At 41.3% G+C, this 20,789-nt stretch overlaps 1 protein-coding gene across 10 annotated transcripts in view; it reads right to left on the reverse strand.

Annotated features, from left to right (window-relative positions):
* Positions 1 to 20,789, reverse strand: part of DLG2 (discs large MAGUK scaffold protein 2) — a 1,060,606-nt gene that overhangs the window by 906,448 nt on the left and 133,369 nt on the right. For all 10 annotated transcript variants that reach the window (XM_063325909.1, XM_063325871.1, XM_063325941.1 and 7 more), the window contains exon 4: positions 18,690 to 18,832. In XM_063325909.1, coding sequence (XP_063181979.1) covers positions 18,690 to 18,832 — 143 coding nt within the window. The remainder of the gene's footprint in view (positions 1 to 18,689; positions 18,833 to 20,789) is intronic.

Raw genomic sequence — 20,789 nt, forward strand, 5'->3', positions numbered from 1 at the left:
AAAATCCTTTAAAAAAGATGGTGCCTAATTAAGTGCTTCTGAAGCCCTTTAGAGAAGCACGGTTCAGTATCCCCAGTCAAAGGATTTAATCGTCAGAAAGGATTTTGTTTCTATTTCCACGTTAGGGTTTCTGGTTGGTTGTTTGAAGACGTCAAGGTTTGCTCCACGTCACATCGCATTAGCTCAGTCTTTGCAGCTGTCTGAAGTCACGGTGACGTTGCGGATTGCTACGAGGTCTTGTGGCCAAACCCTTTAAGAATGTCACTGCAGTCCCTTCTGCACCAGTCTTCCCAACATGACCAATAAATGTGAATGGAGAAGAGAAAAATATACATTCGGGCATGGATTTTACTGTACAAGTTGCACCATGAGTGCTTGAAATTTTTTTTTAAGTTATTGTATTTGGAAGTGAGCATAAATATCACAATAATATTTATTTTACCCTGGGATTTTTATTATTCCAATTTAACTAATAAGGATTCAACCTTTCAGAAGATTTTATGACAGACTTAAAGAGTGTTAGAGCTCAGGAACAATTACGTGTCTGCAGGCTTGTGTTTTGGAAAGGTCAGGTTGGGATTTAATGCTGCCCCACCATCCTGACAGCAAGTCTTGCTCTCAGTGTGTTTCTGGATGTCAGCGTCACAAGCGAACTTTGCATTTGCTTGTCCCCAACACAAATTTGATCACCTGTCTAAAAGCAGTTGTCCAAGCTACAAGTTACTCAGTAGCTGCTTTGTCTGGGCTGGCACAAAGCCCGTACTCAAACCCCATCTCCCTGATTATCCACATCACAATTAGCCGTTTGCGCCGGGACTCTGGTCTGGGACAAGATAACTGGCTTTCCAGGCAGGAACTTCAGGCAGGGAGGAGACACTGGCTCATGCTTCAGCTTTTCTCCTCCAGGACAGAGTTCAGATGAAGCTGGCTGGAGTCAGTTGGCTCCACAAACTCAAGCCTTGTGATGGGCCAGAAGACACACCCAAGAGCTTCATCTTGCTGATCCAGGCTCCATCTCCAGCGTCACTCATGCAGAGCTTTATTTTCAACCAAAGCACTCGTGTTTCTGCTTCTCCAGGGAACAGAGTGTCACTAAGGTCACACTGTGGTGGACTCTGCCAAGTGCAGTGATTCATGCAGTAGGGAGGGACTGTGGCACCCTGCAGTGACCAGAGTCTTTGCGAACAACAAGCCTTGCAAGGGGTGTTGCTCAGGGGCGGTTTCTCCCCTGCTGAGACCTGCCACACCAAATACTGGTGTTTGGAAGCATCTGCTGACCTGCTGGATGTGGAAGAGGGGAAATCTGAGCAAAAAGAGCACTGCAAAGATGAACCCTGCTGCAAGGATGAAGAGAGAAGTGATGGACAGCACAAGAAGGACGTGGACCTGTTGGAGCAGGTCCAGAGGAGGCCACAAAGATGATCAGAGGGCTGGAGCACCTCTCCTATGAAGACAGGCTGAGAGAGTTGGGGTTGTTCAGTCTGGAGAAGAGAAGCCTCCAGGGAGACCTGATAGCAGCTTTCCAGTACCTAAAGGGGGCCTACAGGAAAGATGGGGAGGGACCCTTTATCAGGGAGTGGAGTGATAGGATGAGGGGTAATGGTTTTAAATTGAAAGAGGGGAGATTTAGCTTAGATATTAGGAAGAAATTTTTGACTCTGAGGGTGGTGAGCCCCTGGCCCAGGTTGCCCAGAGAAGCTGTGGCTGCCCCATCCCTGGAGGGGTTCAAGGCCAGGCTGGACGGGGCTTGGAGCAGCCTGGGCTGGTGGGAGGTGTCCCTGCCCAGGGCAGGGGGGGTTGGAACAAAATGATCTTCAAGGTCCCTTCCAACCCAAACCATTCTGTGATTCTATGAATGTTCAGCTGTATGAGACTCAAAACATGGGACTGGACAGACTGGTTACAGTTTTCAGGCAAAGACCCACCCTTGCTGTAGCTCCATGCCAGGCAGCTATCCACATAAGAAATGCAGACAATTAACTCGCTTATGGTTGAGTTCTTACCCTGATACACTATTTTCCAAAACATTCTCAGCAACAGTGTTACGAAATGGCGTAAGGCAAATTCAGACACTTCTGAACATGAGAATGTATGAGAAGAAAACTTTAAACAAATAAATGCATTTTCCTCACTGGGATTCAGTCAGATCCTGGTGCTCATTCTCCCCATTCCTTACCTTTCAGCCATCGGTCTGCACTTTGCTGGGCATATAGAAGATGAAAAATGAAGAGTAATTTGGGATATTAAAGATCTATTTCTTTCAAATAAAGCAGAAGCTATTACTGAATTCTCCTGAAGGCTGGAGGAAAAGGACTAGAAAAATTAAAAGGCTGAACATAATTAATGAATGCTCATTTAGAACTGGCTATCATACAACATCTTGGAAGCTAAATTTACAGCTGACGAGGGCAGGCTGTAGCAGAAACAGGCTCTGGAAGGAGCTCCATGTGCACTGTGTCAAGCTTGGGGGGGAAAGATAGGGAGCTGTGGTTGCAGGGAGGTCCCTTCAAGCGTGGAGCGATGACACCTGCCAAAAGGCCCTCCGAGCAGAAAGGTCAGCTGCAGTAAGAACAACGTGTTAAAGCACATGGTTTGATTCCAGTTGTGCCCATCTGCATCCATTTTATTCATTAGCTTCAGTGGAGTCCCTCCACGTTCGAGCTCGTGTTAGTGAAATCATGATCTTGCCCTGAAAATACAAGCAGACCGCAGCTGGAAGCAAATGCAAATACTCGGAAACAGAAAACAGAAAGTAAGTCATTAATTGTAAGAGAAAACATGACTAATGATTTTAAATTAAATAATATTTGCATGATATTTTAATTAGCAAGGATAATGTTTATTTTACTTACATAGAAGTTCTGGATACATAAATTCCAACCTACATATTTCAGTTGCCATAACAACTTGATACATTTATTCTCCTGTGTCACTTTTTATTGCATCAGTGCTGCTTGGTTTTTTGTTTTTTAAACCACCAAAAAAAAAAACCCCCGACTGCTTTTGTTGCTACGATAACACAATATTTTTTAATTGTTCTTTTCACATTTAGTCCTTCTTGAAACCCATATACTTTCCCTCCAAAGGTGTTCACAGCACAGTGTGGGAATTTCACTACCAATTCCAGGGCTCAGTGCTGGGTTTTCCAGAAGTCCCAAGGAAATGTACAGCCCTTTAGCTCAAACTGCTACTTCAGTGGTCCCCTTTCGGACACTAGTCATATGCCTTGAGGTCAAGATCTTAACAGGAGACCTACACAGTAACAGCCCCCAGTTGGTGCATTTTCCCCTGAAAACCAGAAATAAATTAAATGAGCGCTAGACTCTTCAGAAAAGTGCGTGGCTATAGTAGATTTGAGGCAGCAGTGGCAGCAAACATAGCTGCAGAGATGCAAAACATTGAAGTAAATCTCTGCAGTGCTCTCCAGGCCAGGAGGATGTTGCAGAGCAGTTTCCACCTTTCATACACGCTGGCGTGGCACGTGATGAGCTAGACTTTGCTTTTATCCAGGAGCAGCACTGATTCTAAACTCTTGGGGCCTCCAAGGAGTTGGCCCAAATCTTTTTCCAAAGCGAGACAATCAAACAGTACCACGATGGGAGGAAGAGAGAGGATGAGGGTGGCCTTTCTCCTCCCCACCTCCAGCCAGCTGTGCAGCGTAGCAGAGCCTGCTGTTGCCCGTTCACCTTTCCCAGCTCTGCACCCCCGCAAATGGACCCATTTCGATTAAAGTGCAATTACCTAACTGCTGATGTTGCATTTCTATCTGGTTCCCTGTAATAAGCATAATGAGAGACACCGTATTAATTAATAACAATTATATTATGGTGCAAGATGAGGAACTGCTTGGCAACCATTCTTCCATACAGCTGGCACGGAGTGACCTCAGATTAGAGATAATACAGCATTTATGAATGTAAGGTTAGAATTTTTGATGGAAAAGAACTAGTGCAATGGCTCCTGTGGACTGCCTTGGCCTTTGGGGGCAGCTCTTCATTGACTGCTAACTATAATAGCCTGTACTTCAGTCAGGAGAGCTATGACAATTGCTTTCAGAGGACTGAATCCCTCTTAGTTCTCAGGAGAACAAGAGTGTGCCCATGGGTTACCACACACAGTTGACGACAAGCTCTAGCACTAGATTTTTACTATGACAAGCATCGTACCTCTTCTTGTTTCTGATCATACTATTCTTCATTACATAAATTATATGTAATATGTTAGAGGAAAAAAAAAAATATATATAATAGAATTGTAACAACTCCAAATAGGAGAAACACCCGACAGTGCTAGGTACTGCATGATAACCTTGTAGGAAATACATTTAAATAAAAGTTATTCAGATAATGTGATTGAATTCTGATTTATCTTATGATGCACTGCAGGTCCATAGCAATTCCAAGAAGATAATCCAGTCTCCTGTCTCCACCACTGGCCCACACAGTCTCTTCCTATTTACACACACCTCCAGAGAAATTACAGAGAAGGAAACTGCCCACATTTCACTTGAGATGAAATTTTGTGCCCATTCTTGCCAGAAATGGCGAATTTAAGTCAGTCTACTCAATGGCAGTAACAAAACCAGTCTCATTTTGAGAACAGGACTGATATGTCACAAAGTGACGCTTAAGAAGACCAAAGGTGTTTTACACTAGCGCAAGGATATAAAGCCAGTATTAAAGACAATAAAAGGAAAAAAAAAAAAACCACCCAAAATCAAAACCGTGGAGAATATTGTCATGACTTTTACTTCTTGAGACAGTTTTGCTTGCAGCATCCTAAACCTTGGTATAGAAGAATATTTGTTTCAGCCAGAGCCATAGGGAGGAGAAGTAAGCAGTGGCTGTCATTGCAGTGGCAGGCTGCCTTGCTAAGTCATGGCTGCTGAGCTACACAATCAGATATACTCATGCTGACATGCGGAAATACTGCAGCTAAACAAAACCCTCGGCAAAACAGAGTGCCATCCCTCTTCATTCAGCTTCCCTCCTACAAAGCATTACAAAATGCTTTGCACCGATATATATAAGAGGAAAAGGACTCAAAAGGTACGTTAAGTGGAATGACTCAGGTCATTAAACTGCAGAATACGTCATCATGCTCCCTAAATGTTGATAAACAGACGATGATGTGAAGTGAAAGGGAAAACAAACATTCCCTAAATACTTTGTAGAAGGTTGGAGCTCCACGGATCTGCCAGACAATTTCCTTTGTGACAACTGTCATGAGCTAAATGCCGGATAAGAATCTGCTGCTGCCTAATGGAGAGGTGTCAGAAACCTGTGCTTTCATAGGAGGACTCCAAGAACTATTAACACTAGCCACTGATCAAGGTTATTGAAAAATTACGTACAGTACGGGGATTTTGGCTTCTGTGAGCTTGAGATTGTAGAAGCACAGAAGTGTTACGGGCAGCTGTAGCCGCATTAAATAAACATCCCTGCCAACTGCATCGCGAGAAAAGGAGCAAATGCCTCGTGTGCCAGGTGATGCCAAGGGTGGTAGGGAGGAAGTCTCCTAGTCCGTGAAACGCTCCTGCCATGCATGCTACCTCGTGTAGCCCATATGGTTCATGCATGTTCCCCTCGGGTTCCTACAGGGACCAGGAATCCTCCAGAGCTGCCAGATGAGGCTGATATTTCTTTACTTGAGAAACAGTGCCCTTGTCACAGCTCACTGACACCAAGGTCCAGATGCCACTATCAGAAGGGGAGCCTGGACGAGGCAGTAAATTTGGTCTCATGAAAACTGTCTCTGACTCTGCAACACCTCACGCTAAAGCTGTCTGCTACTTTATGCATTTGAAATTTGTCTAGGCAGCTTAGATATGCTTTTCTCCTTTTTCTTGGGATTTATCTACCGTTGGGGTGGCTGGCTCGGGCAGACATGTACATATAGGCTTGGAGGAATGCCAGGTGAAAAACTTATTTGCAAATATATTGACCTTTGATGAATATTTGCTTGAAATATCCCCCCATCACCTTTATGTACTAGTTACTCTACAAACTCACTTCTCCTTAGTAGGGGCTCACATTCTGGTTGTATTCAGAAGCCTCATAAAAACACTGATGTTTGTTTATATCAACAGCACACAGGTCTGTGTGCTATCCTGTATATGTAGGCCATTCTTTATAATATATTGCATTATTACTACCAGGTCAATCAACTTTGCACTTCAGTAGCTTATAAACAAAGCTGAAGTTAAGCAAGATCACCTTCTTGACAGGTTTTTGTGCAGTACTCAGTTAAACAGGGTTCCCAAGAGATGCCCCTAAAAGAGATGGACAATTCTAATATTGCACTTTTAAAGGCTACTGGCAAAAGTGCGGTTCTGACTATAAAGACAAATATCTGCAATCAGTAATGCCATTTCACAGGGGTTTTTTTGTTTGTTTTGGTTTTTTTTCACAGTTTTGCCTGTTTTCTTAGCTATCGTTAACTAGGAATTTTCTTCCATATATTTGTGACCAACATCCCAGTCACGATTCACAAAGACAGCCCAAGCCTTTGCCATCTTTTGGCCGGGCTGCAACAAAACACTGGGAAGCTGGGCTCAAAGTGTCTTGTTTTGCCAAGTTCACTACAATTTGAACAGAAAGCTGCAGCACTTCCCTCTGCTCAGCACTGAGCAAGGACATCAGATCAGTCCTCCCCTCTCTGTGATGGCTCTCCATAGAACAGAGCATCAATAGAAGGAGGTTTTTGGTCCTTGTCCAAGGGTAAGACAACCATCACAAACTGCAAGTGAGGGGCAATACATGACAATTCCAAACCTCAAAAGTAACACAAGTGTCCACCGTGAGTGCAAAGATATGTGTGTGTGTGTGAGGCACGTTCTCTAGGTGGGAACAAAAGCAAGGAAGCCAAGTGAAGAAGTAAAGTGATATTGAATTAAGAAACAGCATTAAGCAATACACCCATAACTGCAGAAGATGGACTGTTTCAGGCAACAACATAGTCAGCATCCTGAATACCGAAAGCTCTAGTTACAGGCTTGCTGCTGACCTAGCAAAGATACCGTTGGGCACCCTGGGAGCATTTACTGTCAAAAAAGTACAAGATATCTCAAAAAAAGAATACCGATTACATAACTGGAGGCATATGTCTGTCATGAATCTTCCTACTCCTTAGGAAGAGACAAAATTCTCTGTTTTGTTACCTCTGTTTTTCTACAAACTACCATAACACCAAAAAATGTGTGAGAGAAGACACCAGTCTGACGTAATGAGTGACCTGAAATCTCTCAGCAGATCATGGAATCATAGAATCTTCACGGTTGGAAAGGACCTTTGAGATCATCGAGTCACTGAGATCCTTTCAGTCCTTCTCGTTGTAATTAACAAATTCCAAAACACCCAGATCAAACTTGTTTTAGTAGTTCATTAAAAGAATAACAATTTAAAAGTTACTGTTGCTGTTTCCACCAGAGTTCCAAAAGCTGCCTTCTGAGACAGTGGACTTCAGATCCACTAGGTCTGTTATTCCTAATTTAATTTTTTTTCCAGCTTGGATGGCAGCTGTTTGCCTTGTCTCTTCTCAGAAAGAGACACCTTGACTACCCGAAAGTGCTGAGCTAAAAAAAAAAATAAATCTACAGCAACAGGGCACAGCATTTCAGAAAACCGGGTAGGCTCCCATACACCTCTGCAAAGGACTGGAGAGCCTGGGAAACCTTCATCACTTTGGTTTCTCCTTTCAGCGAAGAAACTTTATGCAGGTGCAACAATGAGCCGAACACCACTTTCGGGGTTATAACTATGTAGAAACAAGGCTGACCTCCTGGCAGAAAAGCAGAAGCAGCAACACCTATCAGCCAAGCAGAGGCTGGGGTGCTGAGATCATTCACAGGCACAGAGAACCATCAGTGGGTTCAACCATCTTTCCCCATTGGCATTGCGTAGGTCTATGCAGGCTGATGAAATGGTGAGATTCCGCTAACCTGACATTTTTTAAACCTGAGATATTTGAAGGTGTATTAAAAATTCAGTTTTGGAAATCATCTGTAAAACTAGTTTTCTGGGGTTTAGAGGGAAGAGACGTGAGGCTGCAGATATCCAGCCACAGATTAAATCTCCTTTGTGCAACTGCATGGGGGTTCTGCTCCAGCAAACTGTCTGTTTCAGTTCAAGATGACAGGAGCTGGAGAAACATGAGCAAACAGTGGGACCATATTGATCAGCAGGAGGAGAACGTCATATCAGGAATGATTGCTATGGCTACAACCACCTCTCTTTTGTGACACAACACAGCTCTTTCGGAAGACCTCCTGTACCCTGGCAGGATGGCAATGCCAGTAAAGTTCCTCTTTGAATATGTCATGAAGAGGTGTCAAGAAGCTAGAGAAATACAAGAGGAGACATGCAGAGAGGTGACAGGTCATGACAGGCCTTAAAAGTAAGACAAATAGAGTGGTGTTGATATGGTGGAAAGGTGAAAGTCAACAGAGGCTTCCAACAGTGAGGAAAACAGGGTTAGAGAAATAAGCCCAGAAAGTGAACTCCACACAAGGCCATTTGGATCACATGCAAGATCACATAGGAAAAGAAACATGTTAGAATTGTAGAATCATGGAAGAGTTTTGGTTGGAAAAGACCTTTAAGATCATCAAGCCCATCCATGAACCTAGCACTGCCAAATTACCACTAAACCATGTCACTCAACACTACATCTACACATCTTTTAAATACTTCCATGGATGGCGACTCAACCTCTTCCCTGGGCAGCCTGTTCCAGTGCTTGGCGACCCTTTCAGTGAAGAAAGTGTTATCAACGTTCAAGGGTTATGTTCAAGGCTTATGTTCCTGAAGGCTTTTTTCAGGAAGAAGGAGAATGGCTAAGAGTGAAATTCACTCCTTCACAGAACACAAAGGTCTAGACAAATGCTTTATTCATGATCCACCTAAATATTATAATGGCAAATAAGCAGTAAATTGTCTCGTTTCTAAATCAGGGGCGGCTGTCACTGTGACCTATTACAGATTAAAGTGGTACAGGTGATAGTAAAGTACAGTCAAATGTGGAAAATGTACAAGCTGAAAATGCATAAAGTCACGTCGTTCTAGTCATGTCATCTGTAACTATATTATACACACAAAATGTGGAGAGAAATTACATTTTCAAGTTGACAGCTTCCCTTTTATTCCCAGGTTGTTGCATTTGGGATTGTATTTACTATTTGTTAAAACCTGCAAGCACCTGTCCCAGTTTATAAAAAACTGAACAAAACATGAAGTGTATTTTCACTTACATCTATATTTATCTTCCTGAGCAAAGATACATGCACCTATCCAAGAAATCACTCCCAGGGTGATCTTTATATGATCCAGAAGTCTTGGGGTGATATCTTTCTTTATTCTTGGGAACTATTTAAGAAGCATTTTCATAAAGAAGTATTGGTAGACTGCAGAAATATATAATGGCCTCTTAAGCCCCTGTCCTTTGCACATGGAAGGCAGTGAATTCTCTTGCTTAGTTGCTCAGATTGGTGAACGATCAGAGTTAATAAACATGTAAGTGAGACAAATTGCTCTGAAATATTTTTAGAGTGAAACTTAACCAGAGTACATTTGTCCCTGAATATCAATTTTACAGAACCCTTATAGTTTTACAGGGCAAAGAACTATATATTTTAAGAGTTGATGTATTTGTTTTTGCAGGTGGTTAAAATATAACTTCTCAGAATCTTATTAGAAACAATGAATTATATCACATGCCCTTTGGAGGAACTGCTAGCTTGTGGTAGAAGCCTCTTGGGACATTCTGATATTTTTATGTAGGGAATTTTTTCAGATTGCTTTGGTAGGACAAGAGCCCTTGTTAAAACGTATCATGTTTTAGAAAAATTATTCCAGAAAAAATATGTTAAAATTGCAAGTGCCTGTTATTTAGTGATATTTTCATAGTATCTTCAACTACCAGATCTACCGTTTTTGACCTTGATACACAGAAGTGGAATTTACACAATAGTCTGACCTCAATGCTTATCACAACAGAGACTCATTGCTTAATTAAACCTTTGGCTAATTCAGTATGCTGGTTAATATTCAGGCACATTTTCGTTGGGGAAAATTATTGTTTCTGGTCCCTAGCAGCTGTTTCTGGCCTGTTCCCAATCCTTTGCAGATGTAATAACAAATCCCAGATCAGAAAACTGCCTAGAGGTTGTTTGATAGGCATATTATATAAATGTGGAAAAAAAAAAAAGAAAACAAATAAACCTGCTGTGGTGGATGTGACTCTTTCATCATTGCTGATCTGCTTTTAGTTTTTTTAATGCTGAAATCCCAGTTCTGTTTCCCCTCCCACCCATGTCAGTAGAAAACAATTATTAAACTAAATAAACAATTACTAAACTAAATCAAATATCCTTGTCAGAAAGGACCTGTCAGACTCCTCTAAACTCTCAGAGCACACCAACATGATGGTGATGTTAAAATAAGAGAGGGAAGAAAGGAAAAGGCCTTTTATGTGAGCATCTCTAACCCTGTGAAAACACAAGGAGATGGCAAAAGCAGAACGATGTTTTCTTCCAAGACTTGCCCGGCGGGACAGAAATTGTCCCTTTAGAGAGTGGCATGACATGTGTGTTGCCCTATTCTCAGCATCACAACTTCATGGGGAAGCTCTCCTGCAGGGACTGGGGATATGGAGGCCAGAATGCCGCACCCAGGAGCATTTCTGTCCGCAGGATGACACTGGTCTGCGTACACACAACTCGTCGGTTTAAAATGGAAACGTTGGCCTGACCACATTAAAACACACTCAAAGGCAACTCTAAAGTGACATTTAACAGACGCGCTGGCACTCAAGTTATTGACAAGCTACAGAACAAATAACAAATTTATAAATAGAGACCCAGCATGGATACCCAGTATGGGTAAGACACTTAGCTCCAGCTAGTCATAAATAAGGTTTTTAATAACACAGTGCCTTTGCAGTTACCCATTTCTAAGCATTAGTCAAACCATTTGAGAAGGCAAGTGTATAAAATAGTCTCTGCAAGTAAAGCATGCCTTATTAATGCACAGAAAATAGCACTGCAAAGTTACTGTACATTAAAAAAAAAAGCACCAAGTCAAGCGTTAGCATTGTTGTTAAAGAATTACCTAGTTATGGCTGTTACACATCCTCGGGTGCAAAAGGAACACGACTAGCAAAACACAAACCAAGATGTCACTTATACTGTACCCCTGAAAAAGACTGCTGCCTTCCTGAAGGAGAAATTAGTGCCAAATATAATTACATGGGAATTGGCTCTGGTACAGAATCAACCCACAGACACAAACTGCATTTGATCAGATACATGTATACTGTAGGAGCTAAATCTAGTGGAGAAACAGACACATAAAACTGAATGTTTTGAACCCTTCTAATGAAACATTATGGTTGATCATACCTAATGACTCTTGCATATTAAGTATAATCACTTAAACAGAATCAGATTTGGCTCCTGGGAGTAAACCAAGCCATACAAATTAAGCTTTACTCAGTTACAGACAAAGAAAACAAACAAAAATCGTGAGAAGAGACTGAATTTTTATAGGCACGCATGGGAGGGTCTTGCAGGTCCACGTTTTGTAGACAAGGTGTTAGTGTGAAGCAGATTAATGGTTTGATAATTGCTCCAGGCAGAAGATTTTTAAGTAAGGGATCACTACTGGAACTTAACAAGCCAGCACTTAGAGGACGGAGAAGCAATTACACTGTTTATAATAGCCCGGTACAAGGATAGCAGACATTCCTGAAGCAAGCAGAAATAGGAGGATTCATTTTGCACGCTGCAATTGACTCTCTTCGCAAAACAAGCCTCTACACATGAGAAATGCATGGAACAGGAGGAATTAAGTGAAGAACTGGAGTCTTTGGGGACCGTCTCAGAGCAATGATATCCCACCGCGCTGAATGCAGATTGTGCGTGTGAGCTTGGTGTGTGATGACCAAACTTGCACAGTAATTGCAAATGATTCTTGTTCAATATGCTAAAAGTATCTGCACCATATGCCCTATAAGTAAATAGCCTTTTCATGCGATGATACAGGGACAAGCAGACCTTCAGCTACCGGATTTATACGTAGGCGCAACAGCAGAGTGTTCTTTTCCTTCACCTCAATTTTCCATCTGAATAAAGGTCAAAACACTGCTGACCAGGAATAAGTAGCATTGGAGACCAAACTAATGAAAACAGAGGTTAAAACAAGGGTAAATTTATGTCTTTTAATGAGTGTCTGGAGCTGAGTGCAAGCCTGTAGCTTCAAGCAGTGCTACTATCGTCATAGCTAAAGAGCAATTCAATTTTTGTTTTACCAGATGGATACCTCCATCTAGGTACTTTTATGTTCTCCATTATTGTATTTTCTGAGCAACTCACAGTTTTAATTGTATCTATCTACACAACACTTCAGCGAGAGGCATCCTTTATCCGGTGGCTGTTTTAACACATTGCGGAGAGTCCTGGGAGGGAAGAAAACCCTTTTGCCAAGCAAGTGACCATTCGCTAAGCCGAGGAGCCGGGCTGAGACCTGCACTCCCGCCCTCAGGCTCCAGAAACCCCTTAACTCGGCTGCACAACTGCAAAGCTTTGACAGTAGAGATGGAGAGGACCTTTCCCCAGCCTTATCTGGCAACTGGGTAGGGGGAGAGCACTCTTCTGAGCTGTGGAAGACCTGAATTTAAACCGCTTCCAGCTGAATCCCTATCTCACATTTCCTAGGGGTGAAAAGAAATCAGTCTTCTCTCTCCAACAGGGACAATTTAAGAGCCCTAATTTCAAGAAAACGCTTTCAAGCTGTGAATGCTGGTCTTATAAAGCTTGGTCCAAAGAAGTAATGAAGCTCTTCGGCAGAGACGAAATTACAAACAAACCTTGTCTTCACGGTTTTCGGCAGCAGATTGGGCACATCCCCAGTCAGCATGCTAGCTGCGGTGAACACCGTGCTGAATGTTTATAAAATAAGGTAATGCTGAGTTTCGCAGCACTGAGCACTTTCTGTGCTTCTAGTCCAAACAAATTAAGATTAGACTTGCAAAACAGCTAAAGTGCCCATTATACAGGCTTGCCCTTTTCTTACTCTTCCCTGAGCATCTGCTCCTGGCCCCGGCTGGAAGCCAGGTACCAGGCTTCATGGGCAAGGTAATTGCTGCTTGGTTTAAGCCAATGTGGGTACTTTATTACTGCGACTTGAAATGACTCATCTTAAAAGTTGTTGAAATTCTCAGACCTCCAGAGGTGCGTTATCTTCGTAGTGTCAGCTCTCCACAGCTGTGTTCTCAAGGTAGCTACCAGGCATTTGTTTGTTCCCCAGATGAGCTTGTCTGGACCATATCAATCAGCTCAATGCCTAAGCATTATCACCATCCACAAGCTACACGTTCCTGGCATACCTTCACAACCTGCTCAGTTAGGTGGTCTCCAAACACACTTCTTCCCATGTGTGCCAGCAACCCTCCCACTGAACGCGGCATCCTGCTAGTCATAATCATAGGATCATAGAATAGTTTGGGTTGGAAGGGACCTTTAAAGGCCATTTAGTCCAACCTCCCTGCCATGGGCAGGGACATCTTCAACGAGATCAGGTTCCTCAGAGCCCCATCCAACCTGACCTGGAACGTTTCCAGGGTTGGGGCATCTCCCACCTCTCTGGGCAACCTGGGCCAGTGTTTCACCACCCGCAGTGTAAAAAATTTCTTCCTTATATCTAGTCTGAATTTACCCTCTTTTAGTTTAAAGCCATTACCCCTTGTCCTATCACAGCAGGCCCTATTAGAAAGTCTGTCCTCATGTTCTGGCATTCCCCTAAATGCAGTTTAAGAGCAATGAATGTATGGCTCCTGTGATAGTGTCCTACGTACTAGGTGGGGTTCTTAATCTTTTCTGTTAAATTATCCCTCTTCCAGATTTGAATATACATGGTGGTGACATTGGGGAGGTGGTGAAGGCTTTAGAGAAAATGGGGAGAAGGGTTTTACATCTATGGCTCTTCAACACTGCTGTTTGGGCACTTGGTAGGGGTGGAGTATTCCACCCTTGGGTATGCCGAAGAAGTCAAAATATGCTATACTTTAATAGTCACTAGAACCGTAACAATTATAAACTGTAGGCTACAGAGTCATGTATCAGCACTCTGTCCCAATAAATATTTAATTATTCCATATAAATTGGCAACACCCCAACAAGAAAAAGCAAAATAATACCTGCTAGCATAATGCATAGTGCACTCTCATGGGTAAGAGAAGCAGTATCAGCTCCTCTCTGGTCAAGAAGGGAGCTGAATATAGATTTCCACATCCTTGGAAAACATCATATCCAAATAGCTTCTTCATAAGGAAAATTGTGTCAGCAGTGCCTGTACACACTTTCTAAGAGAAGTCTAGCTCTGTCCTTACTTACAGAACAGATCAGGATTACCTTAATTGAAATAAGGTACCAATGTCTTAATGAGGCAGATTTTAAGGGAATGATCTCTCACCCCACTTTTGGAATTTATTACCTGTTTACAGGTGTGTTGTCTTTTGTGGACCTTAATGCTGGACATCAATTTCTTCCTATGCAGCGCACCACAAGGTATAGTCCTTAAGTGATATCTGGACATGGTGAGATACCTCAGACGCTATAATTCCCAGTTCCCTTTTGTGACATGGTTCTTAAGTCCTCCTCTCAAACCTTACACACAGACCTGCAGGAAGTACCCGGAACAGCAAGGAATTAAATCCTGCAGTTCCCAAATCCCGCGCTAGTATTTTCACTAATAAACAAAGCTTGCAGAGTAGTTTCCAGGAAATTCTTTATCTACATGGAGATATAGAGGTATATAATGCCTGTGCTCTCAAGACTAATTGCCTTCCACAGTGCCGCAAGGCTTTTTGTTTTGGAAACTAAAATATTTCATACGTCTAAGTATAGCTCCTTTGAGAAGAGTCTAAGCCAACTAAATATTTTCTTTCCCAAAAGACCAGATTTTTCATTAGGACCTAGCATTTGTTGTTACACGGGCATATTACCTAAAATGACAAGGCTGCTTGACAAGGAAGAGCAGGTCACAAAGGTCATTTTGAAAGAGTGAGAGAAAGGCAGAGAAGCTGGAAGCTCCTGTTATTATGTATGATTAGTTAAACACATGTTTAAGTACTTTTGGAACAGGGGTGAATAAACCATTCTCCATGTCTACTGCGAATTGAACAAAAACTAATGGGTTCTAATTGCCACTAGAGAAACCCCAGTTTGTCATCAGGAAAGACTTTCTGTCACTGGGGGAATACGTTACCTGGAGAAGTTGTTGACTCTCCACCGTGGGAGGTTTTAAAGGACAGATTAGACAAACATATGTCAGGAACAGCTCAAATACAGGTGATCTGCCCTGGGGCAAGAGAATGGGTAACTTGAATTTTTTAGGTCTCCTTCAGAGCTATATTCTAGAGTTCCTACATCATGACTAACATGTTGGACTTTCTCATTTATTACCCGATATGTCACATTCTTTGCTTGCATTATGAATATATGAAACAAATAAGAGCCTTCACAAGTACAACCTAGTAAACATTTTTAGTGAATACTGAAGTTGCCCCAAACACTATTTCATCCATTCTGAAACTATCCACCAATTTAAGTTGATTTTTGTCAAGTTGAATTTACAAGAGGAAAAACAATAGGGATAGATTTACACCAAAAAAAATCCCACATTCATATTCTTTCTTCCTTATTCACTAACACCCACCCACTGAAATTATTTTGGTCTATGATATTTACAGCTCTGCCAGATACACTGCCACATATATTTAATTTCTGTACAGGCTGAAATGCAACAATAATTTGATGATAGGTAATATTGCATTTTGCATCCAGAAACATTAATATCACTTAACATCATTAATACTGCTTATCGTTCTGATCACCAACAAAGCTGTTAATGGTGGAGTAAAAATCAAGGACGTGGTGTTTAAATGCATAGGCCATACCAAAATATTTATAGACTTCATGAGGACCAGGAGCTCCTTCGGGGTCAATACCTGAACAGCAGAGAGTTTAACTAGAAGCATGCAAGTAAAGAAACTGGGGAGAAAAAACCCACAGCAGCAATTACGACTGAATCCCAACACAGGTTTTATTAATTCCATTGTCTGTAGCCATGGGGTGTTTTGTGGGGTCATTCACAGTAAAAATCTGGATGCAATTGGTTCTGGCACATATGGTGAGCTTATATATTCCCTTGACTTTTCACTTGCTTTTGCAAAAGCCATTCAAAATTACAGTCTCTGAGTCTGGGAGATGTCTCTATTCTGAGGCACTCCCTGAGAGTGATGGGAGGTTATAGGATGGGTCGTGATCCTTTCATTTCTTGATGAAGATCCACTCCCAGTAAACTTTAAGATCTGGCATCAGTTTATTACAAACCACTATGGTGGTCACAGATGCCAGGTGAGAGAGTTTAGAGGCCAGCCATCTTTCCCAAACCAAGGGAAATTTGTACCATATTGCATATAACAATCTAAATACTTTTTTGTTACCTAAAAGTCTACGCTTTCAGAAAAGCAAATACATCAATACAAAGGAGGGGTCGTAGGATAACTGACCTGGACAGTGAAAGCTGCTTTCCTTATGTATCAACAATTAAGACTGGAACAAAGATACAGAAAGTGAACCAATTTATACAGAAAATTAACATATAGACATTCAAGGAAGGTTTGAAGTGGAAGGCATGAAAGGGGGATGGCCTCTAGACTGAATGATCGTACTTGGGCTTTTATTGCAGAGGAACACGGCATGAAAGAGGGGAGTTGTTTTCTTTCCACGTTTGGGACATCTAATTGAGGATGGAAAAGGAAAGTACAAAACCATCATTTCCCACAAGGAACAGACCATGAATAAGAATTTACGTGATGTATTAGATTATCCAGTTACATTTTCATAAGGCGATTTCTCACAGAAAGAAAAGCACTGTACTGGATTTGTACAGCAGCTGGTACGTTCAGCATGTGCTAATCAGTTCTGACTCGGAACTGCCGATAGTATGCTGTGCTGTCGAAAGGAAAAAAAACAAAAGCCTACACTTCTAGTCTGTTTTGCCTGCAGTTGGACCCTTGAAACATATATAGGTAATGATTTTTAAAGGGGCTAAATATTTTGTGCTCCCATTACACTGATGAAATTCATGGCTAGACAGCAAATTTGAAAATTAGGGTACCCTGGACCCTGGCTGCCAGCATCCTGGCTTGAAATAGTTAATGCCATTTTTAAGCAAGAGTTTTCTGTTGGTTTGCTTTAAATCAGAACATAATTTTCATAAGATGAGCAAAGTTTGGAGCTAGCCCTATGTATTCCGTTATCCTCAGCACAGAATTTGGAGTCTAAATTCCCTTGGGCAAGACGAGCAGCACAGCTCTTAGACTGCAGCAAGGTTAAGGATGATGGGGTTGAGGTTCAAATACTTTGATGAGGCTGGAATGAACAGAGAGTCTGTGATCCACTGTCTTTCTCATGCTTCAAGAGATAACATGCTGGAATACACTTTCACCATTTTAAAGCATATAGCTTTGTGCAAAAAAAAGACAGATATTGGCTAGCTGTGTCTTCAAGCTGGGACTCAAATGCTAAATCATTCATGGCTTATACCCTACATTAGTGTTAAGACTCATTTGTTCTGATTTCACTCAAAATCAGAATGCTTGTTCTCATTAATTCTGCAAGCTTCTTTTGCTAATTAATTTTTACAATAAATTTCTTCATTTCTTCAGAGAGTTTTGTTCTAGCTGCCTGCAATTCTGATTTATCTTTTTAAAGAACCACATATAAAATGACATGTAGAACTACAATTTTTTTCTGGGTTTTACTTTTTTTTTTTTTTTAAAAAAAAAGGAAAGCTCTTAAAAATAGTCATGACTATGGAAAGTGCTTTGGAACAACTTTTAAAATTTGAAATTCCTTTTGAACCATAAGAACAATGGAAATTTTTATACATTTCCCTCATCTTTGATTTTGGTCTGGAGATTTGCAGTTTGAAGTCCATGCCCACTCTATTTCTGTCTCACTGTTTAAGAACATTGCTTGGTGCTGTGGGTATTGTTTTTGTCTTTGAAGTACAAATGTGGTGGGAGGCAATTAGTTTAGATTGCTAATTTAGTTAATAATAATCTGGAGGCTGGCAGAGGCAGATTAGAGCCAGTGGTGACAAAGAAAGGTTTTGAATCCTTCCACTGGCTAGAGAAGAAAAGCAAAGGTGTATAAGCTGCTTCTATCTATCCGTTCATCATACAGAGACTATTTTTGTTGATACCTCTGTGCACTTGGGCTATGGAAAAATTCATCCCATTGTCAGTCACAGAAATATGAAGAATCCTATTAAAATTTTTACATAGGATACAATCGCTGCAGTATTAATAACCTCAGTGGTTATTAGCAAGTAGAGGAGATATATTCTCTTTTGAGGGTAATCACAGACACCAAGTATCAGATAAAGTACACCAAGGATGAGAAAAAGAAAGTTTTTTACGTCCCCTTTGACAGATGGCAATGGAAAGGATGAAGAAGTTAGTGACATATTCAAGGTCAGAGAGATAACACTACACATCTTCCGTATCCTAGTCTAATTCCTTAATTAAGGCCATTCGTTCAATGTTATAAATCATTGCTTGGCCCTTCTCAGGCTTGAGACATCTCACTCACTATATATATTTTAATTCTTAATCTGTTAAATTACCTCTTGGTTTTTCGGCAGATTTTCATGGTCTGTAGCAGATGTTGTCTTCTCCCATTTCTCTGCAACTTGATTTGCTTCTTCTATTTTTTGCTCATAGCTTTTCTGGGAATTTAGCAGTGTCACTTCATAAAACTCTTGAATATCTGTTTGTAAAGAGGATCAAGTAAAAGACGTTATTTGACACGTTTGCTTTTGAATCCCTGGTGTTTTTCTTTGGCCGATATGTACTTACGCATTATCATCATAATGATAAACACGTATTACACTTCTAGCAGAAAGCACAAATGCAAATTTGTTTTCTAAAATGTCAATGAGATTCTTGAAATATATTCTCATTTTAAAGAGGTTCTTACAAATAATTTCAAAGAAGTAAAGGAATAATATTTATAAAAAGACATTCAAAGAATGTGTTACATGTACACCTGAACAATTTAGGTAGAACAGACACTTATAAAGCGAGAAGTAAGTCACAGAGCACTTTGCCTGGTAAACTAGAAATTTGCAGGTGTAAAAAAGCCTAAGAGAAGCTTTTGTCAGACACCCACCCGAGGCACCACAGCCACTCCCAGCCGCATTTGGTAATTTTTAAGTGGGATGCACAACTTGAAGAAAGACTTTGTGGGTTCATCACTTCAACCTGTTGTCATTGAGAAGTGGGTAGTTAATGTTTGGTTTCAGCCAAGCGTAAACAACAGGCCAGGTCTTAATATCCTGTTCAGATGTTTCCATCAGACTTATTTCCATGGGGTATGAACAGATACGCAAGACCCAGCAGTGAAAACACTTCCACTGAAACCTGTGCATGTAATTACCTAAGGAGAGGAAAAAAAGTGTTTCCCTTCCGTGGGGAGAGAAGTTTTTAGTCAGATAGTGACATACAGGAGATGAAACATTGCCTAACAGAGATATTTGACTCACCAAAGAAGAATAAAACATCACATTATTTTAATTAAGGACAATGGGCAGACTTTCTCCTGGATAAGAGAGAATGAAAACCATTTCAGGGAGAAAGATTATATCTACCTGGATACCCCCTGGGGCTTCAAAGGAGGGACTGGTTACAAAACCTACCATGCTTTCAGTGAGCGGCTCTCTAATGAGCACCACCTAAGGCGTAAAGAAGGTGGGAAGGCAGGACCCTCAACATGTAGGTGTCAGGAATGGCAGAGAAGGGGACGAAGAAAACTTTCTGGTGTTAGATGAAGAAATTATAGGGGGAAAATGAAGCTTATTGTGCTTACACAATGCTTTCATGTGACTGTGTTTTTTTATTTTATATTTTGTGAAGAAATGTTCTGTTTGCATGTTACCTTAAATTGGATTGAATTAACAGTAGACCCACGGTCACCAGACAATCAGAAAAAATTTCTTAATGGAAGCTGTGATAAATCTATACCTGACAATATCAGGAGCCCAAACACCCCAGGATGCTCTAGCATGCCTAAAAGTAAAGAGCATGTTCCCCAGGATAGCTTCGCCAACCAGAAGAGAAAATTCTTCCAGCGTTAGCCATAGAGCCTGCCTGGCAAAGAGGAAAATCTTGGGGTTGTGTCTGAATTTCAGAGGCAACTGGGGATATTGTCATACAGGGTCAGATCCCACATCTGGGCCAGGAAGACATCGGTTTTAACTATAATAAATAACCTGCCGTGGAGGTACATCTGCATTTTCGGTTGTATGCTGTCTCACGCGATAGGAGACCAAACTGGATTGCATGTGACAGAACTGAAGGAGCAGGAGGAGGCACGGGGAGGCACACCGCAGAGGCACCCTGATTTTCTGCATCTTTCAAGGGTCGGTCAAAATTATTCAGCTGGTTCGGTGCTCAGCCTCACATTAAGTCTTTGGCCAGATCTCTAGGAGCCGTTCATCCCTCGTTAGTAACAACTGAAATTGAACTTTCCTTCTAACTCCTTTTCCAGCTTTACTACTCATTATGTACTCTGTTTCTCATGTACAATGGGAAATAGTCATTAGAAGTTTTAATTTTAACAATAGCAGTTGTGATCCATAGGAAGTAGCCGTTAACTTCTAGCTCACAGATATACTTGTAAGAATCTATGTTTCATATTGCTAAGTACATTCAATTCCAACATAATG

This window comes from Chroicocephalus ridibundus, chromosome 1, assembly GCF_963924245.1.
Source record: "Chroicocephalus ridibundus chromosome 1, bChrRid1.1, whole genome shotgun sequence".
Taxonomy (NCBI): domain Eukaryota; kingdom Metazoa; phylum Chordata; class Aves; order Charadriiformes; family Laridae; genus Chroicocephalus; species Chroicocephalus ridibundus.